At 45.5% G+C, this 27432-nt stretch overlaps 1 protein-coding gene and 1 non-coding gene across 2 annotated transcripts in view; one reads left to right on the plus strand and one right to left on the minus strand.

The window, feature by feature from the left end:
* Positions 1-21459, minus strand: part of UQCC1 (ubiquinol-cytochrome c reductase complex assembly factor 1) — a 57808-nt gene extending 36349 nt beyond the window's left edge. Inside the window, exons 1-5 of the mRNA XM_068120862.2 lie at positions 20988-21459; positions 19279-19461; positions 10711-10809; positions 10549-10621; positions 339-396 (exon numbers count right to left, since the gene is read on the minus strand). Coding sequence (XP_067976963.1) covers positions 339-396; positions 10549-10621; positions 10711-10809; positions 19279-19461; positions 20988-21083 — 509 coding nt within the window. The 5' untranslated portion in view covers positions 21084-21459. The remainder of the gene's footprint in view (positions 1-338; positions 397-10548; positions 10622-10710; positions 10810-19278; positions 19462-20987) is intronic.
* Positions 21460-24152: 2693 nt separating this feature from the next.
* Positions 24153-24234, plus strand: TRNAS-AGA (transfer RNA serine (anticodon AGA)). Its single transcript has one exon. It is a non-coding gene; the product is annotated as a tRNA-Ser (tRNA).
* The last annotated feature ends 3198 nt before the right edge of the window (positions 24235-27432 follow it).

Consider the following 27432-nt stretch of genomic DNA (forward strand, 5'->3'; position numbering starts at 1 on the left):
CAAGGCAATGTTATTATGGCAGGATGCACTTCCTGACGCCAACCCTGAGTCGCCTCTTGCGATGCGCAGGGATACGGTGTACCTATTCTAAATTGGGGTACACAGCAAGCTGGTCATTCATCCCAGCAAGCTGGTACTCAATTTGCCAACCTCAGAAGGATGACAGGCTGAGTCAACCCCCCTAGCGTTAATTCAGCGATTGACCGGTATTCAAACTCAGGATCCCAGGATCCCAAGCCTGTACACTAACCACAAAGCCGGTGACAGTTTGATAAGCAATGAATAAAGACAAAATAATAATAATCAACTACAACTATCAAAATAGAAAGTGAATTTACCACACGTGAAGCTGTGTGACCAGGAACCATGTGCTGAGTGTGTCTGGCAGTTGGCATTCTGCAAAGAAAGGCAAATATGATGCGTTGAAAAGTTTAAATCAGGAAATTCAAAAAATAATTTTTAATCCACCAGAATATGGAACAACATTGTTAGTGTTCCCCAACAGCTCTCTCCACTCTTCCCCCCCACACCCCCACAAAATAAATTAATAAGGTATTGCTCCACAAGGTTACATGCCCCACAAATCTTTTAAAATATTAAACCACACTCAAAAGCGCTTACTCACTTGTTTGGTGTGAATTAACCATGTCAAAGCAAAAGCTTCAAGGATTAACTGAGGACGTGACACCCGAGTGGTTGCGTAGTTTTTTTGGGGGTTTTTTGTATACAAGATCGAGGCTCGTGAAAGAGATAACATTCATCACACAAAAAACAAGCGTTACGCCTAGGTCCCCGTCGGTGAAATGATGCGAGTTGACAAAGTGGAAGACACAAGGCGGCCATCTTGGATTTTGACGTGGCGACCCAATTTTCAATAGCGTTCTTCCTTATGCCTAGATACACCCACACACCAGATTATAAGTAGGTACTTCGCTTATTTTTCAAGATATTCATCTCACAAGGTTCAGACATACATGGCGGCGGCCATCTTGGATTTTGACGTGGTGACCCAATTTTAAACAGCGTTCTTCCTTGTGCCTAGATACAACCACACACCATATTAGAAGTTGGTACTTCGCTTATTTTTCAAAATATTTCGCTCACAAGGTTCAGACATAGAAATGGTGGCGGCCATCTTGGATTTTGACGTGGCGACCCAATTTTCAATAGCGTTCTTCCTTATGCCGAGATACACCCACACACCAAATTAGAAGTTGGTACTTCGCTTATTGTCCCCCGTCGCACAGCGTAGCGAAAGGGGGACTATGGCTTTCCCCTCCATCCGTGTGTCCATGCGTGCGTGTGCGTGCGTGTGCGTGTGGGTGCGGGCGTGCGTAAGCGAAGGACCGCATTCGAATTTGGTGTGTGGGTGCAACCCACGTCAAAATCCAAGATGGCCACCACCATGTATGTCTGATGCCATGCATGTCTGAACCTTGTGAGCTGAATATTTTGAAAAACAAGCATTACGCCTGGGTCCCCCGTCGGTGAAGTGATGAGTTGACAAAGTGGAAGACGCAGAAAACATGCTATGATATGATATTTCGCTCACAAGGTTCAGACATGCCACGCCACGTCAAAATCCAAGATTGCCACCGCCATGTATGTCTGAACCTTGTGAGATGAATATCTTGAAAAATAAGTGAAGTACCAACTTCTAATTTGGTGTGGGTGTATCTCGGCATAAGGAAGAACGCTATTGTAAATTGGGTCGCCACGTCAAAATCCAAGATGGCCGCCACCATATATATGTCTGAAACTTGTGAGCGTAATATCTTGAAAAATAAGCAAAGTACCAACTTCTAATCTGGTGTTTGGGTGTATCTAGGCACAAGCAAGAACGCTGTTTAAAATTGGGTCACCACGTCAAAATCCAAGATGGCTGCCGCCATGTATGTCTAACCTTGTGAGATGAATATCTTGAAAAATAAGCGAAGTACCAACTTCTAATTTGGTGTGTGGGTGTATCTCGGCATAAGGAAGAACGCTATTGTAAATTGGGTCGCCACGTCAAAATCCAAGATGGCCGCCACCATATATATATGTCTGAAACTTGTGAGCGTAATATCTTGAAAAATAAGCAAAGTACCAACTTCTAATCTGGTGTTTGGGTGTATCTAGGCACAAGGAAGAAGGCTATTGAAAATTGGGTCGCCACGTCAAAATCCAAGATGGCCGCCGCCATGTTTGTCTGAACCTTGTGAGATGAATATCCTGAAAAATAAGCGAAGTACCAACTTCTAATCTGGTGTGTGGGTGTATCTAGGCATAAGGAAGAACGCTATTGAAAATTGGGTGGCCACGTCAAAATCCAAGATGGCCGCCTCCATGTATGTCTGAACCTTGTGAGCGAAATATCATATCATAGCATGTTTTCTGCGTCTTCCACTTTGTCAACTCATCACTTCACCGACGGGGGACCGAGGCGTAACGCTTGTTTTTCAAGATATTCAGCTCACAAGGTTCAGACATACATGGCATCAGACATACATGGTGGTGGCCATCTTGGATTTTGACGTGGGTTGCACCCACACACCAAATTCGAATGCGGTCCTTCGCTTACGCACGCACGCCCGCCCGCACGGACGGACGTACGGAGGGGAAAACCATAGTCCCCCTTTCGCTCCGCGGTGCGACGGGGGACAAAATCAAAAAGACACATAAAACATATAATAAGGGGAGCGGTAGACAAGATGGGGAGAGAGGGGGAAGCACACAAACACAACATTTAAGAGCAGGGACATTGGGAGATCTGTGGGAGGGAGAGGGCTTGGGGGGGAGGTGGGAGAAGTATAAAACACAGACTGCAAGGACTTCCAGGAAAGAAGTTCGTATTTCAGAAAAGTGAATCTGGGGTGAATTAGCAGGGGTAGAAAAGATCAAGGTTTTGGATGGGGGAAGATAAGAGATGGTGGTGAACAGCTGTTTTAAAGCCCTGGAGGGAGGAGTGGGATTGAAGAGAGTGAGGGAGTTTGTTCCATAGACGGGGGAAAAGAGGAATGAAAGAGTGAAGGTGAGCAGTCTTGATTTTGGCACCATAAGAGGGTTGCTGGCAGAAATTGTGCGACCTGTAGGAATATTTGGGGGACAGAGCACAGACAGGGCTGGGGAAGCAAGGCCAGAGAGGAGTCGGTAGAAGACAGAAAGACCACCAACCTGCCTGCGGTGAGTGAGTGAAAGGCCCTCAGTGTTGACTACATCGCAGGAGATTCCAATGATTCTGAAAGCTTTGGCCTCAACAGCGTGAAGCAGAGCTAGGTGTGAGGCAGGAACACCGGCCCAGAGGGGAGAGCAGTATTCCATAGAGCTGCGGATGAAAGCCTTGTATGTGGCGAGGAGCTCAGGTGTGCCAAGGAAGGACTTCGCACAACGGAGGATGCCCAGTCGGCGACTGGCTTTGGAGGCCAGCTTGGAAATGTGGTTTTCCCAGGAAAGATCATGGCAGATCATGAGACCCAAAAGCTTGAGTGACAGAACTTCTTGGAGAGGATTGTTGAGAAAGTAGATGGGAGGGTCGTTCAGTCGGTCTTTTCGGAGAGACATAGTAAGAGTGTGAGATTTGTCAGGATTGAAAGACATGTTCCACTTGTTTGACCAGTCTGATTTTGTCCAGGTCTTCAGAGAGTGAGGAGGCTGCAGACTGCCGATCTGAGGGATGAGGAATGGAGCGGCAGAGAGTGGAGTCATCAGCAAAGAGACAGAGGATTTTCCAGAGTCGGAGAGATCATTGATGAAGACCAGAAAAAGCACAGGGCCCAGAACACTGCCTTGGGGAACCCCAGCCTGAACAGGAAGGGGAGATGAGAGAAACCCATTCAGGGCCACACGTTGACTACGACCAGAGAGGAAGTCCGCCAGCCATGCGTGGAGATTTCCATGGATACCAAAGGAGGAGAGTTTGGTGAACAGAGCAGGGTGCCAGACCGTATCGAAGGCACGTGAAATGTCAAGGGAGACAGCTCTAATTTCCTGTTTGGCGTTGAGGACCTCCATCCATTGTTGAGAAAGCAGAAGCAGCATGTCCAGAGTAGAGTGACCAGGTCTGAAACCAAATTGATGATCAGAGATCAAGCCATTGGAGAAGAGGAAAGATTTAATATCTGAAGCAATGATGGATTCCATGACTTTGCTGATAATTGGGAGAAGGCTGATTGGTCTGTAGTTGCTGGGATCTGTTTTTGCACCTTTTTTGTGCAAACCGGTGATGTTGGCTGATTTCCAAGCAGATGGCAGATGACCTTGAGCAAAAGAGAGGGTGAAGAGAACAGAAAGAGGGAGTGAAAGAGCAGAAGAACATGATTTTAGGACCCGTGGGCTGATGCCGTCAGGACCAGTTGCAGAATCAGAGTCGAGGGTTGACAGAAACTTTTCCACCTTATCAGGAGGAAAGGACACAGAGTCCAGGAGCAGCTGGGTACGACTGGGTATGGTGGGTACAGAGAGGGATGGGTTTGGGACACAAGATTTAGAGGCAAACACAGAGTTGAGGCATTCAGCTTTTTCACGTGCGGAGTCAGCCGTTAAGCCGTTTGAGGTGAGGGAGGGGATGGAGGGGGAACAAACACCAGAAACAGATTTGACCAGACGCCACCAGGATTTGGAAGAGGGAGACAGATAAGAGAGTTCGGTCTTGAGAATGGTGAGATATTGTTTCCTGGCTCTCCTGAGGGTGGACACACACTTGTTTCGGGCTTTGTGAAAGGAAATGAGATTTCCTTCCGTTGGATTTGCTTTCCAGGAGACGAAAGCAAGTTGTTTCAGGGCAACAGCCTCACCAACAGCCTCATCTAACTCAATATGTCGAAATGTCACACACGTCCATGCCCGTGGGATTCCCATGGGTGACCCCACTGGTGTGTATATGTGTATATGTGTATATATGTATATTGTTGCGGTTTTGGAACCCACACGTGTAAATATGACATTATTAAAAGGTTAAAGGTTGCACCCCATAGTTAGGCCACAAGCAACACGTAGGCCACCATAGGACTTCAGTTATTTCATTAGTATGTGTTTAGATAAGGCCGTGTTTCCAATAGTTGAATCTGCATTGTGTCAATCAAATAAGGAGTAGGCCCTTTCGTCCATTTTAACAGCCTCCCTCTCCAAGCCACGCCATTAAGCGCGCCCCGACAGTCTGTACCTCATGGCCCCTCCCAAGTGTTACGCGCCTCCGCCAGCAGCAGCTGCCTTAGCGCTCGCCAAACGCCGCCATAAGCCACGAGGTAAGGCCTGAGAAAGGGGGCGGAACGCCAGGAAGAAGGTGTGGCCACGTCAACCCACCATCAGGGCGTGGCCGGTAAGCGATAACCAGCCAACCAGGGCTGAAGTGACATCGCCGACAGGCGTGGCTTTGGGGCTCGCGGAGCGATCGCTTGGTTGCGTTATAAAAGCGCAAACGCAAAGCCGTTTCACAGGACTTACTGGGGAACGCGCGTTGCAAAAGGACTGAAGAGATACACGGCGCACTTGATGAGAGAACGGTCCAAGACGGCGTCGTACGATTGGCGTTGTAAAGGACTGGTTGGAAACGCGCTGTGCGAAAGGACCTTGGAGAGAGGGGGCATTTGGCACGAGTGTGCATTTATTACATACGCCATAGGACACCAGCTTCCCCCCGCTATCTAATTGTCCGGTCACGTTCCAACTACACGCGGAGCTGCCTGCCGGGTTTCGCCCACCTGACCGGAGCCTGGACTGAAGCCTGGACTCGCTGGTGCCCATCAACCATCCACAATCCACAATCCCCGTGTGAGTGTGTATGTTTGTCCTGGGTATTAAGAATAAGACTGTTTAAGGCTGCCCTGTGTTCTTCTTCTTCCTCTTCCTATCCTGTACATTCCTTTCGTTTCCTCTTCTCCTTCTTGCAAATTGTTAATAAATTGCCCTGTTCTTTCTTGGTTTCCTCTTATCCGATCACATCCATCTTTTCTCTCATTGGGTAAACGTGGCACGATTAGAAACCGCTCAGAATCGGGTTTAGTCATTTGTTAATAGCTCGGATCGCGGATTGCTATCCGCTCGGCATTTTCCATCATATCCGTGGTTCGAGCGGGAGTTATTCCCTTGTTTCCGGCCGGCGTTAGTAATTAGGTAGTAGTGAACCCCTAGGCCTAACAAACCCTACCTAATGCCGCGCCGCGAAGGACGGTACAACGTCCAGGATGCGGCGTCGGCCAGATAAAAGGACAAGGGGATTAACCCCCCCTTGATAAGGGGAGAGCCGACGTCCAAGATACGCAACAATATATATATATATATTATAAAAATTATATATATATATATATATATATATATATATATATATATATATATATATATATATATATATATATATATATATATATATATATATATATATATACACACAGTGAAACCTTGACTTACGAGTTTAATTCGTTCTGTGACCGAGCTCGTAACTCAGTTTGCTCGTTTCTCAAATTTAATTTCCCCATTAAAATGCATTGAAATGCTATTAATCCGTTCCAGCCCCCAAAAAACCACACCAATTTTTTTTGTTACGTGTTTTTAAATAAGAAAAATGTACTTTATAAATAACAAATAATGTATAAACAAGCACGACCTCGTATATACTGTTCATAATAAAAGAGAATGTTGTAGCGACCCATGGGTCCCCCAAGCAAGACCGGCATCAGAATCTCCTTGCTCCAGCCGGTGACGTCACCGGTGGGGATCCCCGGCGCCAGAGTGGCTGGTCACGTGACCGCCAAAGCGTCCCGCGCGTGCGGGTATAATGAGCTACACCTGTGGATCACGTGACCACCGAAGCACGCCTCGCTTGAGAGGCGTGGCTTTCGGTTTGGGTTTGGGTTTTTGGTTTTGCTTTATAAGGCAGCCCGATAAACGGGCTTTTTAGTGTTCCCGAGTTGGTTTTACGAATAAACATCTTCTCGGACGAGTTTGTGCCTTGCCATCCTTTTATCCGTATTCTGCTGGAGTCCAGACTCCTTCAATGTAAAGAAATAAACTGGTTTTATTAAGTGTTGTGGCGGACACGAAAGCACTGACGTGGTGACATCACACCGCACACCAAGTGGGGGTGGGCCACGCCGGGGAGAGAGGCGTGGCCTCAGGATATAGACGGGGTGCGCAGCCTTGAGCAGCTTAGTGCTGCAGTTTGAATAAAGACTTGTATGAACCGCGTTGTCCGCTTGCTCCTTGCGTAAGCATTAGCGCGCGCAGCATCGCGCTACAGTGTATTTACCTTGAAGATCAGACGAAGATGCTGGCGGAGGTGGAGGAGATAACTTTTGCCCTTTTCGCCACACTTTCCTCGCTTTCACTTGCAGGGCGTTTCAATAAAAACCTGTCCAACGAGGTTTGTTTCTTCCTCCCTTTCAAAATGTTTCGAAAATTCTCCATCTCTTCATGGATAGAGGTCCGGAGCTTTGAAATAGTCGTAACGCCCCTGGCTGGCGTTATAGCCTTTATCGACTCCTTCTGCTTCAAAATCGTACATATCGTAGAAGTACTATGATCGTACTGCCTCGCCAAGTCGACAACACGCACACCTCGCTCATGTTTTTCGACGATTGCGTGTTTTATATCCAAGCACATCATCCTCTTCTTCTTCTCAGTACTGCCCTTGGCACTCAATTTCTTAGGACCCATGGTTAAAACGAAGAAATTTTCCAAAATAATCAACATGCGAAAACAAAGCAGCAGCGATATACGGCAGAGATGCTTGCACGGCAAGATAACCACGTGACCGGAACGCTCGTTGGGCCACCTAGTGGCGGGTGGCGTAAGCTTGTAACTCAGATCTCGGCTCGCATCTCAAAGCAAAAAACCGCCCGAGCGACAGCTCGTATCTCGGAAAACTCGTAAGTTGGTGCACTCGTAAGTCAAGGTTTCACTGTGTATATATATATATATATATATATATATATATATATATATATATATATATATATATATATATATATATATATATATATATATATATATATATATGTATATGTATATATATGTATATGTATATATATATATATATATATATATATATATATATATATATATATATATATTATATATATATATATATATAGTTACGGAATCCAGACGACGGCGCTCCCCTTACCAAGGGGGGTTAACCCCTTGTCCTGTATACTGGCCGTCGCCGATTCTGGGGGTATGACGTCATGCCCGGTCAGCGCTGAATAGGGTATTAGGCCTATCCGTCCTATGACCTAAGTACCAGCGCCTCCCGGTACGCAAGGAAATACTCCCGCCCGTGCGGCAGTATGATTGATGGATTGCGCAGAGCGAAGTGAACTGCGGCGTGAGCTGTTTATCAAGGGACTAAACCCGATTGCGAAGCGTTGGCCGAAATCGCACCACAGGAACTCAATGGGGAAATCACTAAAGCGATCGGACGAGAAAGGAAACCAAGTAAAGGGAGAACAGATATTTATTATTATTTACACAAAACCCAAAGAAGAAGAACGAAGTTATTTACAGAAAAAGAACAGAAGACACAGTGCAATTCCTAGCTTATACAGACTTACTTATACCCCACAGGACAACACAAACAGACTCACACAAATAGGGAATTGCAGGCAGGAACGAATGGAGGGATGAGAGACCACAGGGCTGGAGGGATGAGGTTCGATTCCGTACTGGACGGCAGGGCTGGAGGCGAGCCGCCGCCGACTCTCCGCGCTCGGGTCCACACGGCAAGGTTGCTCGAAGCAGCACGTCAGGGCTGCACGCGGCTGGGGCCGTTTGAAACAGCGTCTCTCCTCTCTCTCGTACCTCTCTCTCAAGCGCCTTCCTCCCCAGAACTCAACTCGGTCAAGCACCTCCCTCCACAGAACTCTCAATTCGTGCTCCCTCACTCATCTGCCGTGGGGCTTTTCGCAACGGGTTTTATAACCCCGCCCTTGGAACCCTCGTGAACCTGCTTGATGTTTCTCTCCACGACCTCTCAAGCCATGCCCACCGATTCCTGGTTGGTCGTAAGGGCTTTCTGGCTCCACCTTTTGACGATGGGCGGGCCACACCCTTCTTCTCCGAGCTGACCACGTGCGTAATGGAGGCGAACGCTGCTGGCAATGGAGTGACGTACTTCGGAGAGGGAGAGCAAAATGGACGGAATGGGGCCTATCTTATTTGATTGATGCAACGCAAGGTCAACTACTGGAAACACATAATAATGAAATAACTGTTAGAAGGGCCTATGATTTGCTACGTGTTGCAATGTGGACTAACTAAGGTGCACTCATTTCAATTAACAGCCAATTAAGGGGAAATGTACACAGGGGTTATTTATAAGGAAATTTACTACTAAATTGACAAAGTGAAGGTTCTAAAAACTGCAACACAATATATATATATATATATATATATATATATACACATGAAATATCTGTCAGCCATTCACAGAATAACCGTTTGACATATCGATGATCATACCTCATTGGAAAAGTCCTGGAGAACAGAGTGATGCAGGTATATTTTGGAGGTTTTTAATTTCACAGTTCTCAGCGAGTAGTCTTATTCGTTGTTGACTGAATTTGATAAAATTGTGAGCGCCGAGGACGTCCAATTGACCAACACGAAAGAGGGAAGCTTTTTAGTTTTTTAAGGCATATGCAAGGTTAAGACTCATGGAAGAGCTAGAACACAGAATGTATCAGGACGCAAAGGAACAAAAGGAACAGCAGAAAGAGAAGGGGGAAAAACCAACAGCAGGGGTGAGGGATACAATAGACGGAGATGGACAAACAAGGGTTGTGGATAAGAATGAGGGGTAGGGGAGAATGCAGGGGGTGGAGAATATGGACTCAGAAGCAAACTCTCATGGAGTAATAACAGGAAATATTGGGGGGGGGGGGGGGTGGGGGGGGAGGAGGAGGGGAAGAGGGCAGCATTGGTTTAACCAGGGTAGAAAATATCATGGTTTTGGATGGTGAACAATATGCGATGGTGGTGAACAGCTGTTTTGAAGACCTGGAGGGAACAATGAGATTGATGAGAATGTGGAAGTTGGTTCCACTTGTGGGAAGGGAGGAGTGAATGAGTGGCGGTAAGCCATGATCCTATATTTTTTGGAGTTTTGCCAGAAAGGGGTTGCTGTTGGACCAAGCACACCATGCAGAAAACCTAGGGGTGAGGGGGAGGGATAGGGGTGAACAAAGCATGAAAAGAGCAGAGGTTGCAAGACTAGAAAGGAGGCGGTAGAAGACAGAGACCACCAACCTGTCTACGATGGCAAAGTAATAGGAATTCATGCCTCATGACTCAATCAGACTCAGCCTTAGCCTCATGACTGGAGATTCCAATGATTTTGAAAGCTTTGTTGGCAACCAAAATGCAAGACCCTTTGTCATGCTCATGACATCTATTGATCCTCAATCTCTGCTGTAGTAATCCCCTTACCCCACCCCATCCTGTCCCACCTCTCCCCCAAGTGAAACAAGAAGAAAACTATTTAAAGAAATGGTAAATCCAATAAACCTTATTCAATAAAAGGTTTTGACAATTTTATGGGAAAATCACGGCTTATAATAATCCAACTGTACTCACGCTTGACAAAGTCCTCAAAGTCCACCTTCTCCACACAGCAGGTGTACATGCGCAGAGCTGCAATTCTGAGTTTCTGTACACAATCGTCGATCATTAGCCAAATTCCAACAGCTGATCCAGAGGATCACAGAGTGAAAGTGTGCGCTGAAAACAAGGACTTACCCATTTGCTGTGCTTCAATGGGCCAATGAACCCAAAAGCTTCAATAATTCGTGTGAGGAAACCCAACTTGTTCGTTTCCATCCTCTTAAAACCAGGAAGCTGCAAGGACACAGGCGAGTGAGGAACCAAAACCTGTATGAACGTAGCACAATGGAGCTACCCACCTGGCTATTCACTTTGTAAATTTGGATGTTCTTCCCGGAAAGCCAAACGCTTAAAAGAAGGTTGATTATGAAAGAGAAGTTTTAATAATGCAATACATGCATGCAGCAAGAAAGGCGAGTGATCACATCAACATGCATTTTCACTAAATATCAAGGTGTATTCACACTGAAAAGCTACCTTGGACAAAATCTGAAGTTTTCAGAGTGGAACTGTGGGTGAAAGGAAGTTAGTATGTCAATATTTCAGCCCAATTAATTTACCCGGCACCATTGATTAGAGGTAAGGATTAAATCTGTGTGAGCACGGGGTAAGCATTCGGTCCAGTGAAACCAACTCCCAAAGCGACGGTGCAGTTTATGCAGATTGTGGTGGCTATGGCTACAATGTGATTGACAAACGCACGCCATCAGCAGCGTAGCTACCTGACACCAGGCCCTTATGAAACATTTTCAAGTGAACACAAGTCGACGATGGATCAAATTTTTTTTATATTTAAAATGGACTAGCTGCAGATTATGTGTGGAAACAACTTAAACTACATATAACGGCACTTAGTAGAGCGTATACCTCCGCCAGGCTGAACCGTTTACATTTCGAGATAGGCCCTACTATCCCATTGATAGGCTAGATCTGGACCAAAATCGAATCGGCTTGTTATTGTTACCTACACAACTCATCCACCTCGCTTTGTTCAACTCATTTTGATATTTCATGTTATATTGCATTTTTGACCAAATTAACATTAACAAAAAAATAAAAGTTATCGTGCAGAGCACAATACTTGCAAAATCCTAATAAACAATAGATGAAATCCTAATAAACATATAAGCTGTGTAAGTTTTAATTTGTTATCAATTGAAAAATGTGAAGTTTAGCAATAATAAAATCGCAAAAATATCCCATTTGTCTCTGAAACGTGGGGCTTGCTTCTGCCTATCCGTCACGTGGGGCTTGCCTCTGCCTCTCTGCCGGATCTAAAGGGACTTTGGGGTCTTCAGTGTATCAAGGGTCGAAAGGGTATAAATGGTCTTAAAAGGTCCAAAGATTTAAAATGGCTCTAAATATCTAAAGATCTACATGTCTAATTAATAGAGGTGGGTGGTTCGTGTGCAGCCACCCGGCTGCTGGTTGCATCATTTTTCTGTGGGAGCGTCTGCCGCTGATGCAATGCGTCTGCCGCTATAACCAGTTATCTGGTACTCATTTTGCCGACCTCGGAAGGATGACAGGCTGAGTCAACCCCACCTGGCGTTAATTAAACGGGATCCCAAGCCCGCCGCCCTAACCATTAGGCCAACACCAGGTGATATTAATACAAGTAATTAATAGACGTAGTCAATGTCCAATAAATTAGCCTGGTGTTGGCTTAGCAGTTAGGGTGCTGGCTGGGGATCCTAGGATCCTGAGTTTGAATCCCGGTCGATCGCTGAATTAATGCCAGGGGGGTTGACTCAGCCTGTCATCCTTCCAACCACCTTTAGTGGCCATTTTTCTGCCTAAAACTGTTTAAAAACTGCCTAAAATAAATAAATAAAAGGGACGATTGTGCCTCATATTTTCTTCACCTTTCTTGCTCTCAGATTCAGTCAGGACCATCATCGCTCAGATTCAAAGCGGAACTATCATCTCTCGCTCCACCACAGCACGGGATTCCCAGAGAGTGGAAGCCCATCCAGACAATTACAGCCCAGAGCTCCCAGCCATTGCTCAGACCCCACACCTATTGGCGCAACAACAGACAGCCACCACATGGAGATGTGGTCGAGAGTATGCCCAAATCGCCCCCCTCTATGCTCCAGGAAATCCATATGCACCACACATATGACCAACTTGAGGCCATTTTTCCCCGCAGAGCAGGGGTTGGCCTTTTTCGGGCACCGTGATCCCCCTTTTGAAGCAATGTTTTACGGCCGGATGCCCTTCCTGCACCAACTCTGTTAGTTGCCTCTTGCGACACACAGGGAATTACCAGTGAACTGGTACTCAATTTGCCAACCTCAGAAGGATGACAGGCTGAGTCAACCCCCCTGGTGTTAATTCAGTGATCGACCGGGATTCGAACCCAGGATCCCAGGATCCCAAGCCGGCACCCTAACCGCTAAGCCAACACCAGGCAAGCCTGTCATCCTTCTGAGGTCGGCAAATTGAGTACCAGCCTGCTGGGATGAATGATCCCGGTGTGTACCCCAATTTAGAATAGGTACACTGTATCCCTGTGCATCATAAGAGGCGACTAAGGGTTGGCGTCAGGAAGGGTACCCGGCCATAAAAACATTGCCTCAAAAAGGGAACCCCGAGGTCATGGGGCCCGCAAGGCTAACCCCCGCTCTAGTGGGGAAAAATGGCCTTAAAACGATCATTCATATTCAGTCAATGTCCAATAATAAGTAATTAATAGGCATACTCACCGGAGTTGGACCAAGACTACACCTCAACAATGGTGCACCGTCCATGTCTCTCAGTTTTACATACAGTATATATAGACATCAAGTGCATCAGTTGGGAATTGACAATTTATGTAACCTTGACCTAGTGACCTCAAAAACAATAGGCCCCCAGCTTGTCACAACCTCTACCAGGCGGTGAAGTTTCGTGAAGATTGTTGTGAAAATGTGACCTGTGGGCGATTGACTTAGAAACAGACAGACAGGACAGAATGACAGGCCAGACCAACCAATATACTTGAGAATCTTTGATTTCACAAGTAACAAACAGACCGGGGTGAAAACATCCTCCGTTCATCGCAGAAACTGTGTCCATGACACACTCGACAAATCTGAAGAAAGGATTTTAAGTACAAAGGAGTTTTTGTTGTTGTTGGTGACCAGAGAGCTTTTTTGGACGGAAAGCCATCATGACAGAGGGACTAGGTCCATCATTGGGATAGGATGTAATAATATTCTGAATTTAATTGTCATTATGGTAGTTGTCACTAACCAATCTATGATAGTTAATGCATCACCTGTGAAACAGAGCAACTTCCATTCAGGTTCATACGTTGTTCTTTCAACAGCATGCATCTATATAATAATAGCGCAAGGACTCGACTTTGTTGTCCCTTTTACGCCGCCTCAGTGACCCGATGCCCACGGCACTAATGGATTTACGATCTACGAACCGCGCTCTTTGTTTGTCACGTACAGCCATACTCGAAAAATCTGAATTAGCCGACGTTGGGGCCCAAAAGCATCCGATTAACTGCCGATACGACGCCATCTTATTGGCGTCTGCTGGGTGAAGGCGAAGCAAGCCGTCCGCTGATTAGACAGGCGAAGGCGAAAGCAAGCCGTCCACTGAGTGGACAATCCAGAGCATGCATTTGTGCTGGTGTCGTCGATCACGGTGTACGCTAATCTCATCAGGTGGGTTTACCATAATTTCTTCCAACCGCGCTCTTTGTTTATCACGTACAGCCATACTCGAAAAATCTGAATTAGTCAACTTTGGGGCCCAAAAGCATCCGATTAACTGCCGATACGACGCCATCGTATTGGCGTCTCCTGGGTGAAGGCGAAGCAAGCCGTCCGCTGATTGGACAGTCGAAGGCGACAGCAAGCCGTCCACTGAGTGGACAATCCAGAGCATGCATTTGTGCCGGTGTTTACATGTACCTGGGGCTACCTGTTTCGATGACATTAAAACTGTTGGTGGCGTCATGGCAGCTTCATTCAAGGATGCCTGTCGTATGCGTCACCTTTTGTCAGACGATGAAGAATGGGACAGTGCACTAACACACGCTTCTTCATTCCGAATGCCTTGTGAATTGAGGTCCCTCTTTGCCACAATATGCATCCATTGTCAGCCACAAGATCCAGTGGCACTTTGGCTAAAGCACAGAGAATCGCTCATTGAGGACTTTCGTCGTTCCAGTGATTTACAAGTGGCTGAATTGTGTGGTCTGCAACACGTTCAAGCAATATTACTCGATGCTGGTCTTACTTGTGCTGCTTTAGGTTTTCCGAATCTCCCAGACGAAGCTGAATTAGACTCCGAATCTGGTTCCTTTCCACACGCTGAAATGGCAAAAGCTCAGATACCCCTTCTGAACACTGAACAGACGGTGCTATTCGATGCTGTGTGTGCTGCAGTGGTGGAGGTTCAGAGTAAAGCACCGCCACGACCTCGCTGTTATTTTCTCGATGGTCCTGGCGGTAGTGGCAAAACTATGCTTTACAATACGTTGATTTCATTTCTCCGTGGTCAGAATCTCAGAGTTGCTTCAAGTGCATGGACAGGCATTGCCGCCACACTGCTCAACGTTGGTCGGACTGTTCACAATCTGTTCAAGCTTCCAGTCCCTATCATCGATACGTCTACCTGCAATATAGCACCAAACTCTGCCCATGCTGAATTGCTTCGATCAGTCACCATGTTTATTGTTGATGAAACATCAATGGTCCCCTTACATGCTCTCAATGCCATCGATATAGCACTGAGAGATATAACTGCTACAGACGTTCCCTTCGGTGGAAATTTTTTTCTTCTTGGTGGTGACTTAAGACAGGTACTTCCAGTTGTCCCAAGGACGCCGCGTGCAGTCATTGTCGAAAACCGTCTGAAACGTTCTCATCTTTGGCACCATTTTACTGTTGTAAAACTGTGGAAAAACATGCGAGCCAACGAGGACCAACAAGATTTCGCTAAGTGGCTGATTGAACTTGGCAATGGTCAACTTCACAAGCCTTTCCCCGACACTCACCCGGAATGTATCGCACTTCCCTCACAATTTAACATTGTAAAGGGAAAAATAATTGACTGTTTTCGATGATGTGTCAGAAGCAAATCTTGCTCAAACGGTTATTCTGAGCCCCACCAACGAACATACTCTGAAGCTAAATGATGAGGTCTTGGACAGAATTCCTGGTCCAAAGACAGTCTACTACAGCACTGATTGCACCATTTTTGATGACAATGAAGAGGCTCAGAGCTATCCAATTGAGTTTCTCAACAGCATAACACCTTCGGGGATGCCGCCCCACCGTCTAAGCCTCAAACCAGGGGCTATTATAATGCTTCTCAGGAATCTCGATATTCGTCAAGGTCTTTGCAATGGCACTAGACTTCGCCTTCACCACCTTCATTCTCACGTACTTGATGCAGAAATTCTAACAGGTGCCCACCAGGGACAACGAGTTCTTATACCCCGTATCAGACTCACCCCATCTGATGCCAGTTTACCCTTCGTTCTACAGCGAACTCAGTTTCCTGTTCGCCTGGCATATTCAATGACCATAAATAAAGTCCAGGGCCAAACATTCCGTAAACTGGGTATCTATTTGCCTGCTCCTGTCTTCTCCCACGGCCAGTTATATGTGGCATGTTCAAGAGCACGGTCGTTCAAAGATGTGTATATCAAGGTTGATAATACGAGTACGCAAGGAGTCATCAGAGGCTTGACTATTACCCCAAACATTGTTTATCCAGAAGTTTTAAAATAATTTCAACCTCTGATACTGCATTCATTGTATTATATTCCTACTGCTCTGCCTTGACATTGACGCTTACCAATGCGCCAGTATGGGGCTAATTCCAGTCGATTTACTAATCCGTTCAATTTTTTTTAAAGTCTATGGTTCTACTGCTGTTCCTTTCCATTGACACATACCACTGCGCCAGTGTGGCCAGAGTGGTGCTATGCCGATTCCTATTACGAATCCATTCATTTTTCAAAAGTATATCGTAGCGTTGTCATTTAAGTAGATTGCAATAAATACGTTGTTCATATACGCACTCTTCATTCTCATCTTTCTTCCTAACCCTTACTCGGACAAGCAAATCCCCTATGCCATCCATAATGGTACACTCTATCCATACACCACATCCTCCCTTCCATGGATGTTCCAAGGGTTTCGGCTAGTACCAGAGTAATAGGCCATCAACTGATTATGTAAGTAGCGGCTGAATTTCACTTTCTCTCCCACATACTCAATACAAGACCACGGCTCGAAACTCTGATCAAGCTCCTTTCCATTCTTGCTCCATACTCCTTTACCTTCATTTTTAATCATAATAATCATCCTCCCGCTTTTGCATCTTTTTCTCCATATTAGTTTTCCTAATTTCACCGGACTAGAAGGATGGCCTGGATGTACACACATTTGCTTCCAAGCTGCCTAGCCTGGGTTTGAATCCTGGTCCAACTCTAAACTGGCATTTGACAGGGAGGGTGATTCATCAATGGATGTGCCGTCCCTCAGATAGATGGTAAACCAGCGGCATTAGTTCGTGGACGTTAAAAGTCCCAAGGTGTCCTTTGCGAAGATGAGAGCAATTTCTGGCACCATGAACAAAAGAAATTCTAAAAATTCCTGACCTAACCTTGCGTTCCCCCTGTGGACTAGACGGATTTCTAAGAAATGTGATTGTTAGGTGCATTTTTGGGTAAAAGTTGGGAACCTCACTTTTTAACATAATTAGGGTATGCTGAATTCTATTAACCCGGTTCCCAAGCCGAATTTTTGAGTTTTTGACCTTCGAATTAGCATAAACAAAATGGCCGCCAAATTGCCATTTTTGGACAATTTCTTTGAACAAGCATTTATATATCATGTATACACATGCAGCTCTATGTGGTAATCTAATCTACCGATAGGTTTGTCCACAGCACTGCTACCATTTCACGCATTAACTGGGTGTGACACCACCTCCTATTTTGCAAATCACACCAAACGAACATCATGGAAAGCCTTCAAAGAGCACCATAAACTGCTGAATAACTTGGGCATTGGTGAACTCACAGGGGAGACAATCAAATCTGCAGAAGAGTTCGTCTGCAGAATATATATTGTGCACAGAACCTCTGTTGATTCAGCACGACATATGTTGTTCTCCAAGACTGGTAAACCAAAAGCATTGTCACCGACAAGTGATGCTCTTCATTTCCATTTGATGCGAGTACACTATCAAGCCATGGTATGGAGAAATGCTCATTCTGCCATACCTGACCTTTTCCTGCACCTGTGGAAATGTGATGGAAACGTGGTGATTCAGGACTAGAGCCTATTCTGATGTCATAGAGTCCAATCCCAGAAAGTTGCCTCGAGAAGATTTGTTGTGCATGCCAGAAGCAATGTAAGACTCGACGCTGCAAATTCAGAGTTGAGGTGCACATCAACGTGTGCCTGTCAGCAACAGAGTGATGATCAGACCCCTTGTATGAATTTGATGTAGTTTGGCAAAACAACATGTGTGACATTCCTGAATGTTTGTGCTTCATGGCCATGTATACTTAATTTTAGAATAAATGCTTGTATGAAACATTGTCTTATTAAAACCATTTCCCATTTTATAGTGTCCAATTTCAATATCAGTTTGAATGTCTCTTTCAATATGTTGCCAACCATAATATAGACTAGATGGATTTATGAAAAAAAGCCATGTATAAGCTTCTAGGTGCATTTTGGGGTAAAAGTTGTAAAGTTAAAGTAAAAGAGCTGCATGTATATACATGATATATGAATGCTTGTTCAAAGAAATTGTCCAAAAATGGCAATTTGGCGGCCATTTTGTTTATGCTAATTCGGTCAAAAACTCAAAATTCGGCTTGGGAACCAGGTTAGGGTTAGTCAAATTCAGCATACCCTAATTATGTTAAAAAGTGAGGTTCCCAACTTTTACCCAAATATGCACCTAAAAGCTTGTACATGGCCTTTTTTCCATAAATCCGCCTAGTCTACTGTCACAAGGGAACGAAGAAAAGGGTCAACCCACAATGGGGTCACTGCACCTCTTAGCTGGGCATGTGGATAAGTAGTAGTAGTAGTAGTAGTAGTAGTAGTAGTAGTAGTAGTAGTAGTAGTAGTAGTAGTAGCACACCTTCATGCATACGTCTTAAATTGATGGCCCAAATTGGATAATATAAAGACAAGAACACCTCTCACTTAATTTTATTTTTCTTTCTAAAAACATCACTGCCTACTTCTTTCACATGCCACACAAGGCTGCTAGTGCTAGTGGCATCATTGACTGGGGACACGGCTGTGCCGCTGATGCAATGGCCCTGTAGGTTAGGGCAGGAATTTGGAATTTGTCCAGGGTGCCTGCGATATCCCATCTACTATTCCTGAAGGGCACAGTGGGATATTTAAAGTCTACCAACGCTGGCAGACGAGACACCCAGCTTACCATCCACCCGAGGAATGGCACACCCATCGATGTATCTCCCTGTCTGCGTGACACCAGGGTGACAGGTTGTATCTGGGCTGAGATTCAAACTAGGATAGATGGCTCAGAGTCGAGTGTGCATACCTTTCGGGCATCCTGTCAGTCCACAGCACTGCCAGATGTTAATTTAAAGCATTTAAATGCACGACCCAAATATCAATATATATATATTTTAAATGTACCCAGCATGTTCCAAACCCGGCAAAATGTATTGAAAATCCAAGACGTAAGCTCGTGTACCTTGGTGTTGATGGCGGCGGTGGCAGTGGCAACGGTGGTGGCAGTGTGAACACAGCGACTTGAAGGTGCATTGATGCACAAAGGAGGATGGTGGGTTGAGACATACTGCTGTGATGAGAACCAAGCAGAGCTTGGGCTGCAGAAAGGCAGGAAACTGCGTTCTCTTAACACCAGCTGGGTAGGCTGAAGGAGGTAAACATAAATAACATTTACCATTTAATTTGTAAAGTACAATGGCAATCTTCGACGTCATGACGCCCACCAATATGCATCCACCCACATGATTGCATCATTATTCAAGTTTGATTGGATTGCATCAAGTTTGATTTAAATCCCTTGAGCTGTTCTCAAGAATCACATTTTTTCCTGACATGACCTCTGGTCTGACCTTTGATGCTGAAGTCTAATCAGTTCATCCTTTCATCATAATATGTTCTTGTACCAAGTTTGCTCACAATCCCATTACTGGTTATTGCGGTAACAGGATTTGCACCAACATGACCTCCGACCCCAAAATCTCATCAATTTATATTTACATTATACATACCTGTACCAAGTTTGACCATTCAAAGTTATCCATTCAGCTGCTCTCAAGTTATCATGGGACCGAAAACTTATCTCGGACGCACGGACAACCCGAAGACAGCTTGGTCGGCGGAGGCATAACAAACCATAACCACATTACTCTTCCACATTTCCGCTTGGAGAACGTTTCAAACAGGAGCTGCATGTGTTGGAGAATTGGAGGACTCGACCCGTCCATGGAGTCACCTGCACACGTGTGGTTTTCCTACTCTTCCAACCTCCTCAACCCACGGCATTATCGGTTTGTAAGAAACCCATCCTTGGGGCCATGATACGCAGCAGCTGTCGATCCATCGTGCCTGGATTACATCCCAAGTCAATATACGACTTGAACACCCGCAATTATTTCCACTTTCTGGAGGTAGGCTCTTGAACCAAGTCTTTCACGAACAGGCTGGCCAGGCATTTGCAAGTCGTTCAGGGTGTCAGCTTGCTTACTCTTCACGAAAAGCCACCGTGGGATCTTCAACGCCCACAAGCTAGTGCTAGTAGACGGGACACTCGGCTTAATGTCAATACAAAGTAGGGTGTACTTTGTGATGTGCAACACCCCTCAAGCGAAGCACCAATCGGACAGGTTACAACCAGGTGAGGAATCGAACCCAGAAGATACAGGTGAAAGGCAAGTGCGCTACCTCCGCACCACCCTGCCAGCCATACCCACCTACATCCTTACCTTCCCCAAAGCAGGTAGTGAGTGTCATTACAGATTTGACAAAGGTAGCAGCACACAATGACCTACTCTGTAATTATACCGCGAGACACGAAAATAAAAGGAAATCTGCGACCACTGAACGTACACGCTCACAGGACAGCCGGCTTCACAACCTCCTATGAACTTTGAAGGCCACCGTGTTTCAAGACACGGCGGCTCCTGCCGCCACTTCAACCCGAGGGAGTTTTCAGTCAAATTCAACTTACTCGGGATTCCAACGTAAACTGGACAATTCAATAGAGAGCACGTCGTAAAATACCGTGGGGGAACAGAGGGAAACACCTTGTACTTGTAGTCGTGGATTCGGTTGTTGCAAAGCACACCTCACCTCAGGAGTCGATAACATCGAATTACTAATTAGGCCTCCGATTGGTTATCTCGAGAAACTACATGAAACACCGAGACGCACCCTGTCAAAAAGGCTGCTGCAGGGAGTTGTGCCCAATCCGCTCAAGCATCGCCTCATCCCGGACAGCCGAACCACAGCAGCCGCCGTGGGCCCCATTTTTCGCCTCACGTGTCACCTTCAACACTCTTCTTCTGATTCTTATTCTTCCACTTCTTCTTCTTCTTCTTCTGAATTGCGTTTTCACAGCCGCGAGGCTCTACATACGCCACATCCTGAACAGGTCGCAGAAAAAGGGAGCCATCAATCAGATTTCCACATACTTTATATAGCTTGCCCTGTTTCTTTAACGAATTATATTACCATTTTGCCGAGTCCAGGATGCGTATGGTTCAACCGTTATTTAATTTCCGGTAAGTCTAACCAACCAATCGCATGTCTCGAATGCGCTGCAAGAGCCGAAGAGGAAAGGCGTGATCTGGGTCCCTCATGGAAAAGGTTTTGAATAATTACAGACGTACTGTACATGTACAGTAATATTTTGTTATCCAACCTCTTAATTGGTTGTTGTGGTTTAAAGGGCTGGGCCCAACAAGTTTTCTGCGCTAAATACGTCACATTACTGAAATATTTTTCACATTAGTCATTACTGAAATATAAAACTATTTCGTAATCCTCTTGCTCGTTACAATTTTTATTTAAAAAGTCTGCGATGGAGAACATCTCCTCCTATGAAGGACACGGCTGTGTCCTTGCACCTTGTACTTGTCACTTGTCAGTGGTGTACGTCTTGACATAAGCCTTTAATACAAAGCAGCTTTAATTTTCGTTCTCGAGTGTTTTCATAACTACAAAGGCTGATAGTGATAAAGACGCCATAATAGATCGATAAAGTACAACTCGGGAGATTGTTAAAACAGCAAATTGTACTTCTTCTTCCTCACTATATCCACCAGCCGAGCACAATAAAGGCTGAGGTGATTACAATGATTCAGATTTCGTGCAATTTTTTTTATGTACGCACTGTATGCGCTATAACTATATCAAATGGTCATGTAACATGTGGTAAAGTTTAAATTCCCTCCGTTGAACGGTTTCGATGTACGCTCTTAACAAAATGCAAACATGTACGTTCCTGGCGATTGTTTAACCGCGCTTTTCGCTTCGCAAGCGTGAGGTAACTCGGCATGAAAATCCGACCACCTGCGGCCTACCTACATGTCAGGATTTGTGCGTGCGAAGATCCCCTCCATACGTAGCTCAAGATAGAAGAGGAAGAAGATGCGGATAGGTTGTTAGAAAAAGAGATTTGAACTCAGGGATTGGAGAATCGACCTTATGCATTGACGTCACGAAGCACCTAACAACCAATCGCGACGCCATCTTAGAGGGCAAACAAAGGCCCTGACGACGCGTTCATGTGAGTCAGCTGCGATCGCAACTAACCGCGTCAACTTATTCCACATGGTGAATGAATCATAAAAATTATTTTTTTGGTGAAGTAGCAATGGATATAGTAATGTTTGAAATGTTTCTGTAGAAATTTATACACTACATATTTTCTGTGAACAATAAATGAAGCTGCACATGATACGTGTACATATGTTTTGAAGCTGACACAACTGTGACAATAAAACTGCTGCAACTTTATATTACTTGTCATTTTGTTTTGTTTCATGTGCGTATTTAACAATGTGTATCACTAATAAGGCAATACTGTTGATCCATAAAATAACACTTCCATGATAATCAGTCCATAGGAACTACTCCTGGACAAAGATTTACGAGAGCACACGCAACTTGTATGATTTTGTTCACAGTTGCTTCTGGCGATGTCCCATCATTTATCAGTGTGATGGGAATGCGATTTTGGAGTACAGTATATTTTCGTTTCACCATTCCAATTACACGTTCAACATGGATCCGAACACAAGAAAGTTCTCTGCTCCAGTCAACTTCTACTTTTTCAAGTTGCTTCTTTCCCTTGGTGAATGGGGGCACCTTCACCTCGGCCATCGCCATTCCACAGCATTCATCAACAAAAAAACCACGATCGGCAAGCACAAGATCCCCTGGCATCAGTTTATTCATGAGGTCACTGCTTTCCGTTATCTCAGTGTCTGTTGCCCTTCCTCCCCAACACTTGCTCAGGAAGCACATTGAGCCCTGTGGTGTTATACCAATTAGAAAATTTACAGTTGAATGGTGCTTGGAATTGCTCCACACTTGTGCCCTTGCCAGTAAATCGGACGGCTGCTCTGTAACACTTCAGTGCAGTCAACAATAACTGCACATTTCCTGAACGATGACGGCATACTGAGACGTAGAGCGTCACGACTGGGCCAGTGTATCAGCGACTGAGTCTTCACAAACATTCCATCAAGAACGCGGTGGAAGTTTCGTGAAACGGTTGACTTGCTGACTCCGAATCTGTAAGCTAGGTCCTCGTCAAAAATGTTCAATCGCAACTTCATGAGGAACATTAGCACTTGAGCAAACTTTGTGAGTTTTTTACACGTTGGGAGAGCACGTGATGTAAACGTGAAGAGTGGCAAAAAAATTGCCCAAGAAGGAAGTCCCGTGTAAAATCGGAGTTTTGCATCGTTGTTCTGAAAGTGTCCTTCCTGCAGACCCGTTGCTCATATCTTTTCTTCCAGGTCACACACTTGAGTTCTGAGGGCAATATTGTCCTTCTGTAGTTCCGCCACGTTTTTTTCCAGTGCACGAATGTCTCTGAAAGACAGTTCCGTTTGGGTTTCAGTCCCTCCAACAGGTGGAATCTGCTCATGAATGGGGCACTGCTCAGGATTTGCATTGTGTAGTTCCAGCAGTATTGCTGCAGTAGCGTTATTGCTTGCCCTCTGAGAGGGGGCGACTTCCATTTCTAAGTGTGTGTGACGTCATATGCATAACGTCTATGGGGTTGAGGGAGCGTCGCCGATATAACATGCAAAGTAAGTGTATTTATTTTACACGAGTCTCTGTGGAAAAGGCATCGCAGCAACATAAACACTTGATTCATGAAATAGTTTATCGGTAGATGACGTGACCAGGATGGCGTTCCGCAATTTTGAAAATGCAAACGTGAAATATTTGAATACCACACATTCTCCTTTTGAATAATTCGTCTGGTCGTTCTTTCCAAAGCAAAATGCTCTTTTGCTTTAATAAAAATTCCGGAATACAAATTAACTTTAATAGGATTGAAGAAAGACTTGTTTTTGTCTTGTAGTCGTGGCCGAGTGGTTAAGGCGATGGACTAGAAATCCATTGGGGTCTCCCCGCGCAGGTTCGAATCCTGCCGACTACGATGTATTTTTTATATGGCTTTGTTATCGCAAAGAACATTTTATGAGGATTTTTTAATTTCCTGAACACGAAATAACTCGGTATTTTGTGAGAGTTACTGTAACATTCCCGATTAACGTCGTTATTTCGAAAACCATTTTGGCGTCGAATTCACTCGTGTGCGCCAGAGGTCGCCACGTTTGCTGCAGGTCCCGCCCCCTCAGCATCACGTGACCCGATTGTCTGCGTTCATTGGAGGTTGTATAAGTAATGATGTACCGTGAAATGGGGTGAATCGGGACAGCAAGGTGAATAGGGACACAAACTGAAAAAAAGTTCGGAAACTTTTTTCGCTGAAAGTTGATAACCATACTGATTTGTTGACATTTGGGTTGAAAGGGTTCTCTTGTTTTTTTTAAAAGCAACTTATAGTCCCGATTAACCCCATATATGGGTTAAATAGGAATAAATAGGATTTTTATGGCTGTCCCTATTCACCCCGTTTTACGGGTGAATAGGGACAGTCACTAATACAAAAAAATAATAATCAAGAAACAATCCTGAGTTTCCAACTTATTGCTAAATTGATAGCTCAGATGGATGCACATAATATGCACCCATAATACGAGTACCCGACTGCAAAGCCGCAATGAGCCGGCGAAGCCAAAGCCTCTTGCCACTATTGTACCCATCACTATGGCATCAGTAATTTAGGTAGTTGGTAGTAGGTAGGTGTAGTAGGTACCGTACCTAGTTCAAAATGACACCATTTGCATTCTGGATGAGATTAAAATTTATAAAATGTCCTTCTTGATTAATTCGGTGAATTCCGTCTCAACTTCGGATATTTCCGGCCGCGAGATTTCTAAAAAATAATTCTTCATCAATTTTAGAATATTTGACGCCGTTTCCAGCCTCCGAAACGCGGTAATAAGCCTTTTTGAAATATTTTTTCAAATGCTCGAATCTCATTGGTTCTGGTGTTTGGTGACGATTTTCGTTGAAGATAACCAGGCCCGTGCGGGCCGAGGTTGGTCTTAAAGTATTTTAATTACAAATTAGAGGTGCATAAGATTGTGAATCAAACAAAGATGGGTGAAACAAACTCCTATTGAACTTTTTCTCAAGTTTTTATGCATACTTCCGCATCCGCAAGATGGCGGCCTCCATTGAGTGATTTGGTGCGTCAAAGCTTGGAATTCTCAAAGGATCCAGCAAAATCTGGCTTTTCAACATAATACGTACGCGTTCATTCACAACACCGGCTTCGCCGGCTACTAGTACCCGACTGCAAAGCCGCAATGAGCCGGCGAAGTCAAAGCCTCTTGCCACTATTTTACCCATCACTATGGCATCAGTAGGTTAGGTAGTTGATAGTAGGTCGGTGTAGGTACCGTACCTGGTAAGACTAGGTAAAAGCGAAGAGTAGACAGTCCTCCCCAATACCTACATACAATAAATGTCACAAGAAGCTTAAGGAAGTAACTATACGATGTGCTAGCTTAAGGCCTATTTTAAGAAATTTTAACTGGGCTTAACATACTGTTGCGGATATGGGATTTGGCCTCCATCCATATCCGCTTGTAAATATTCCCCTATTTCCCCAATACTTCCCAACTATCCCCAATCCCCCATTCCCTAGTCCCATTTTCTGTAAACAACACTCTGTAGAACCGACCTTCCCCTATTTCCCCCCTTAAATGTCGTGCCCAGGTTCACCGCATCTCACGTAGACAACTTTCGGACATCTTGCTAGTTATTCTTAGTGTATGTCAGTTAAGGACTCGTTTCCATTAATTCTGACTCTTCGTTGCACCAGAATGTGATTGTATGGCACCATTAGTAAGTTTAGGACCTCCCAATACCTCCCCGCATCTCTTCCTCATGGAACAACAACACCAACAACAACAACAGCGGCGGCGGCGCGGCGGCGGCGCGGGGAGTGCGCGTCCTCACTCCGGCTTGGTTAGCCGCCATTGAACATGTGTTCCGACGGGGTTACCACGCAGGGGCTCGCTGTCAGCTCCTCGTCAAGGGCGGAGCCCGGTAACCCCCCCGCACCCAATAGGAGCGGCGGACCGATTCCATCTGGGGCGGAGCTAACGAGCCGAGGGCGTGTCACTCCCCGCTGAGCATGCGCAGAAAGGGGGAGGTGATGTCAGATGCGCCCACACCACGGAGAGAGAAGACGCCACCTCAAAGCGCTGAATACCTCCCCGCATCTCTGGACTGGACCGAGCTGTATCCTGTCACTGAGCCAAGGTGCACCTTGAGCTATCGACTGCCTGTCCTTCCCTGCCATCAATCCCCGTGTAAGTCAGTCTTGTCCCGTTTGTCTGTGGTCTGTCGGGGATAAGATAAGACTGTGTCTAAGTGCCCATCTTTCTGTGCTTTACCTCTGTACCGTGTAATCTACCCGTTTCTGCATCACCAATATTATATCCTCCTCCGGAGGTCTTGAGAACTGTACCCCTTGTGTCGTTGAATTTATCCCAGCCGTTGTGTCCTTTCCTTCATTGATTTAGCATAGCGCGACTTAGTCAACGTTCGAGTGGAATCGGGTAAACTGTGCGAACACGGCGGCCATTCCGCTCGGCCCATCATAACATCTTAATAAGTCGTGTCCGTAACAATTGGTTGTCAGGAGTTGGATTCGGACCTGGGACTAAATTTGTTAGGCCCAAATTTTGGAACACCAATTGTACTATTAGAGTAACAATTGGTGTCGAGGAGTGAGATCGGTCCCGTCGCGCGCTTCACGCGCTCGAAATTGTTAACGGCGAAATTTGATTTTGTTTTACAAAAATAAAAACCCGAATTTTGAAAGTCGCGCTATGGCAGATCAAGACGGCTGGGTTCCGGTAGAGGAGAGTGAGGCAGGTTCGATCCAGGACCAAATTGAGGGACAAGAGGAGAGCGAAGCAGTGAGGGTGGCAGGTTCGCAAAATGGCGCCTCACACATGGCTCCGGCGGCCGCACCCGCTGCACAAGTGGGAGGGATGGCCCAAATGCAGGCCCTCATGGAGCAATTTATGGTACAAATGCAGACGTCCCTCAACCTGCAGAGTGAGCAAATGAGGGCTCAGAGTGAGCAAATGGGGGTAATGGGGAACCGGATGGATGCTCAGGGTGAGCGATTGGAGGGCCAAATGGGGGTAATGAGGGACGAAGCGAGGGGTACCGGTGAGGGGTTAGAACAAAAGATGGGGTCCAATAGCGA

This window comes from Myxine glutinosa, chromosome 6 (assembly GCF_964187855.1).
Source record: "Myxine glutinosa chromosome 6, kmMyxGlut1.1, whole genome shotgun sequence".
NCBI classification, from domain to species: Eukaryota; Metazoa; Chordata; class Myxini; order Myxiniformes; family Myxinidae; genus Myxine; species Myxine glutinosa.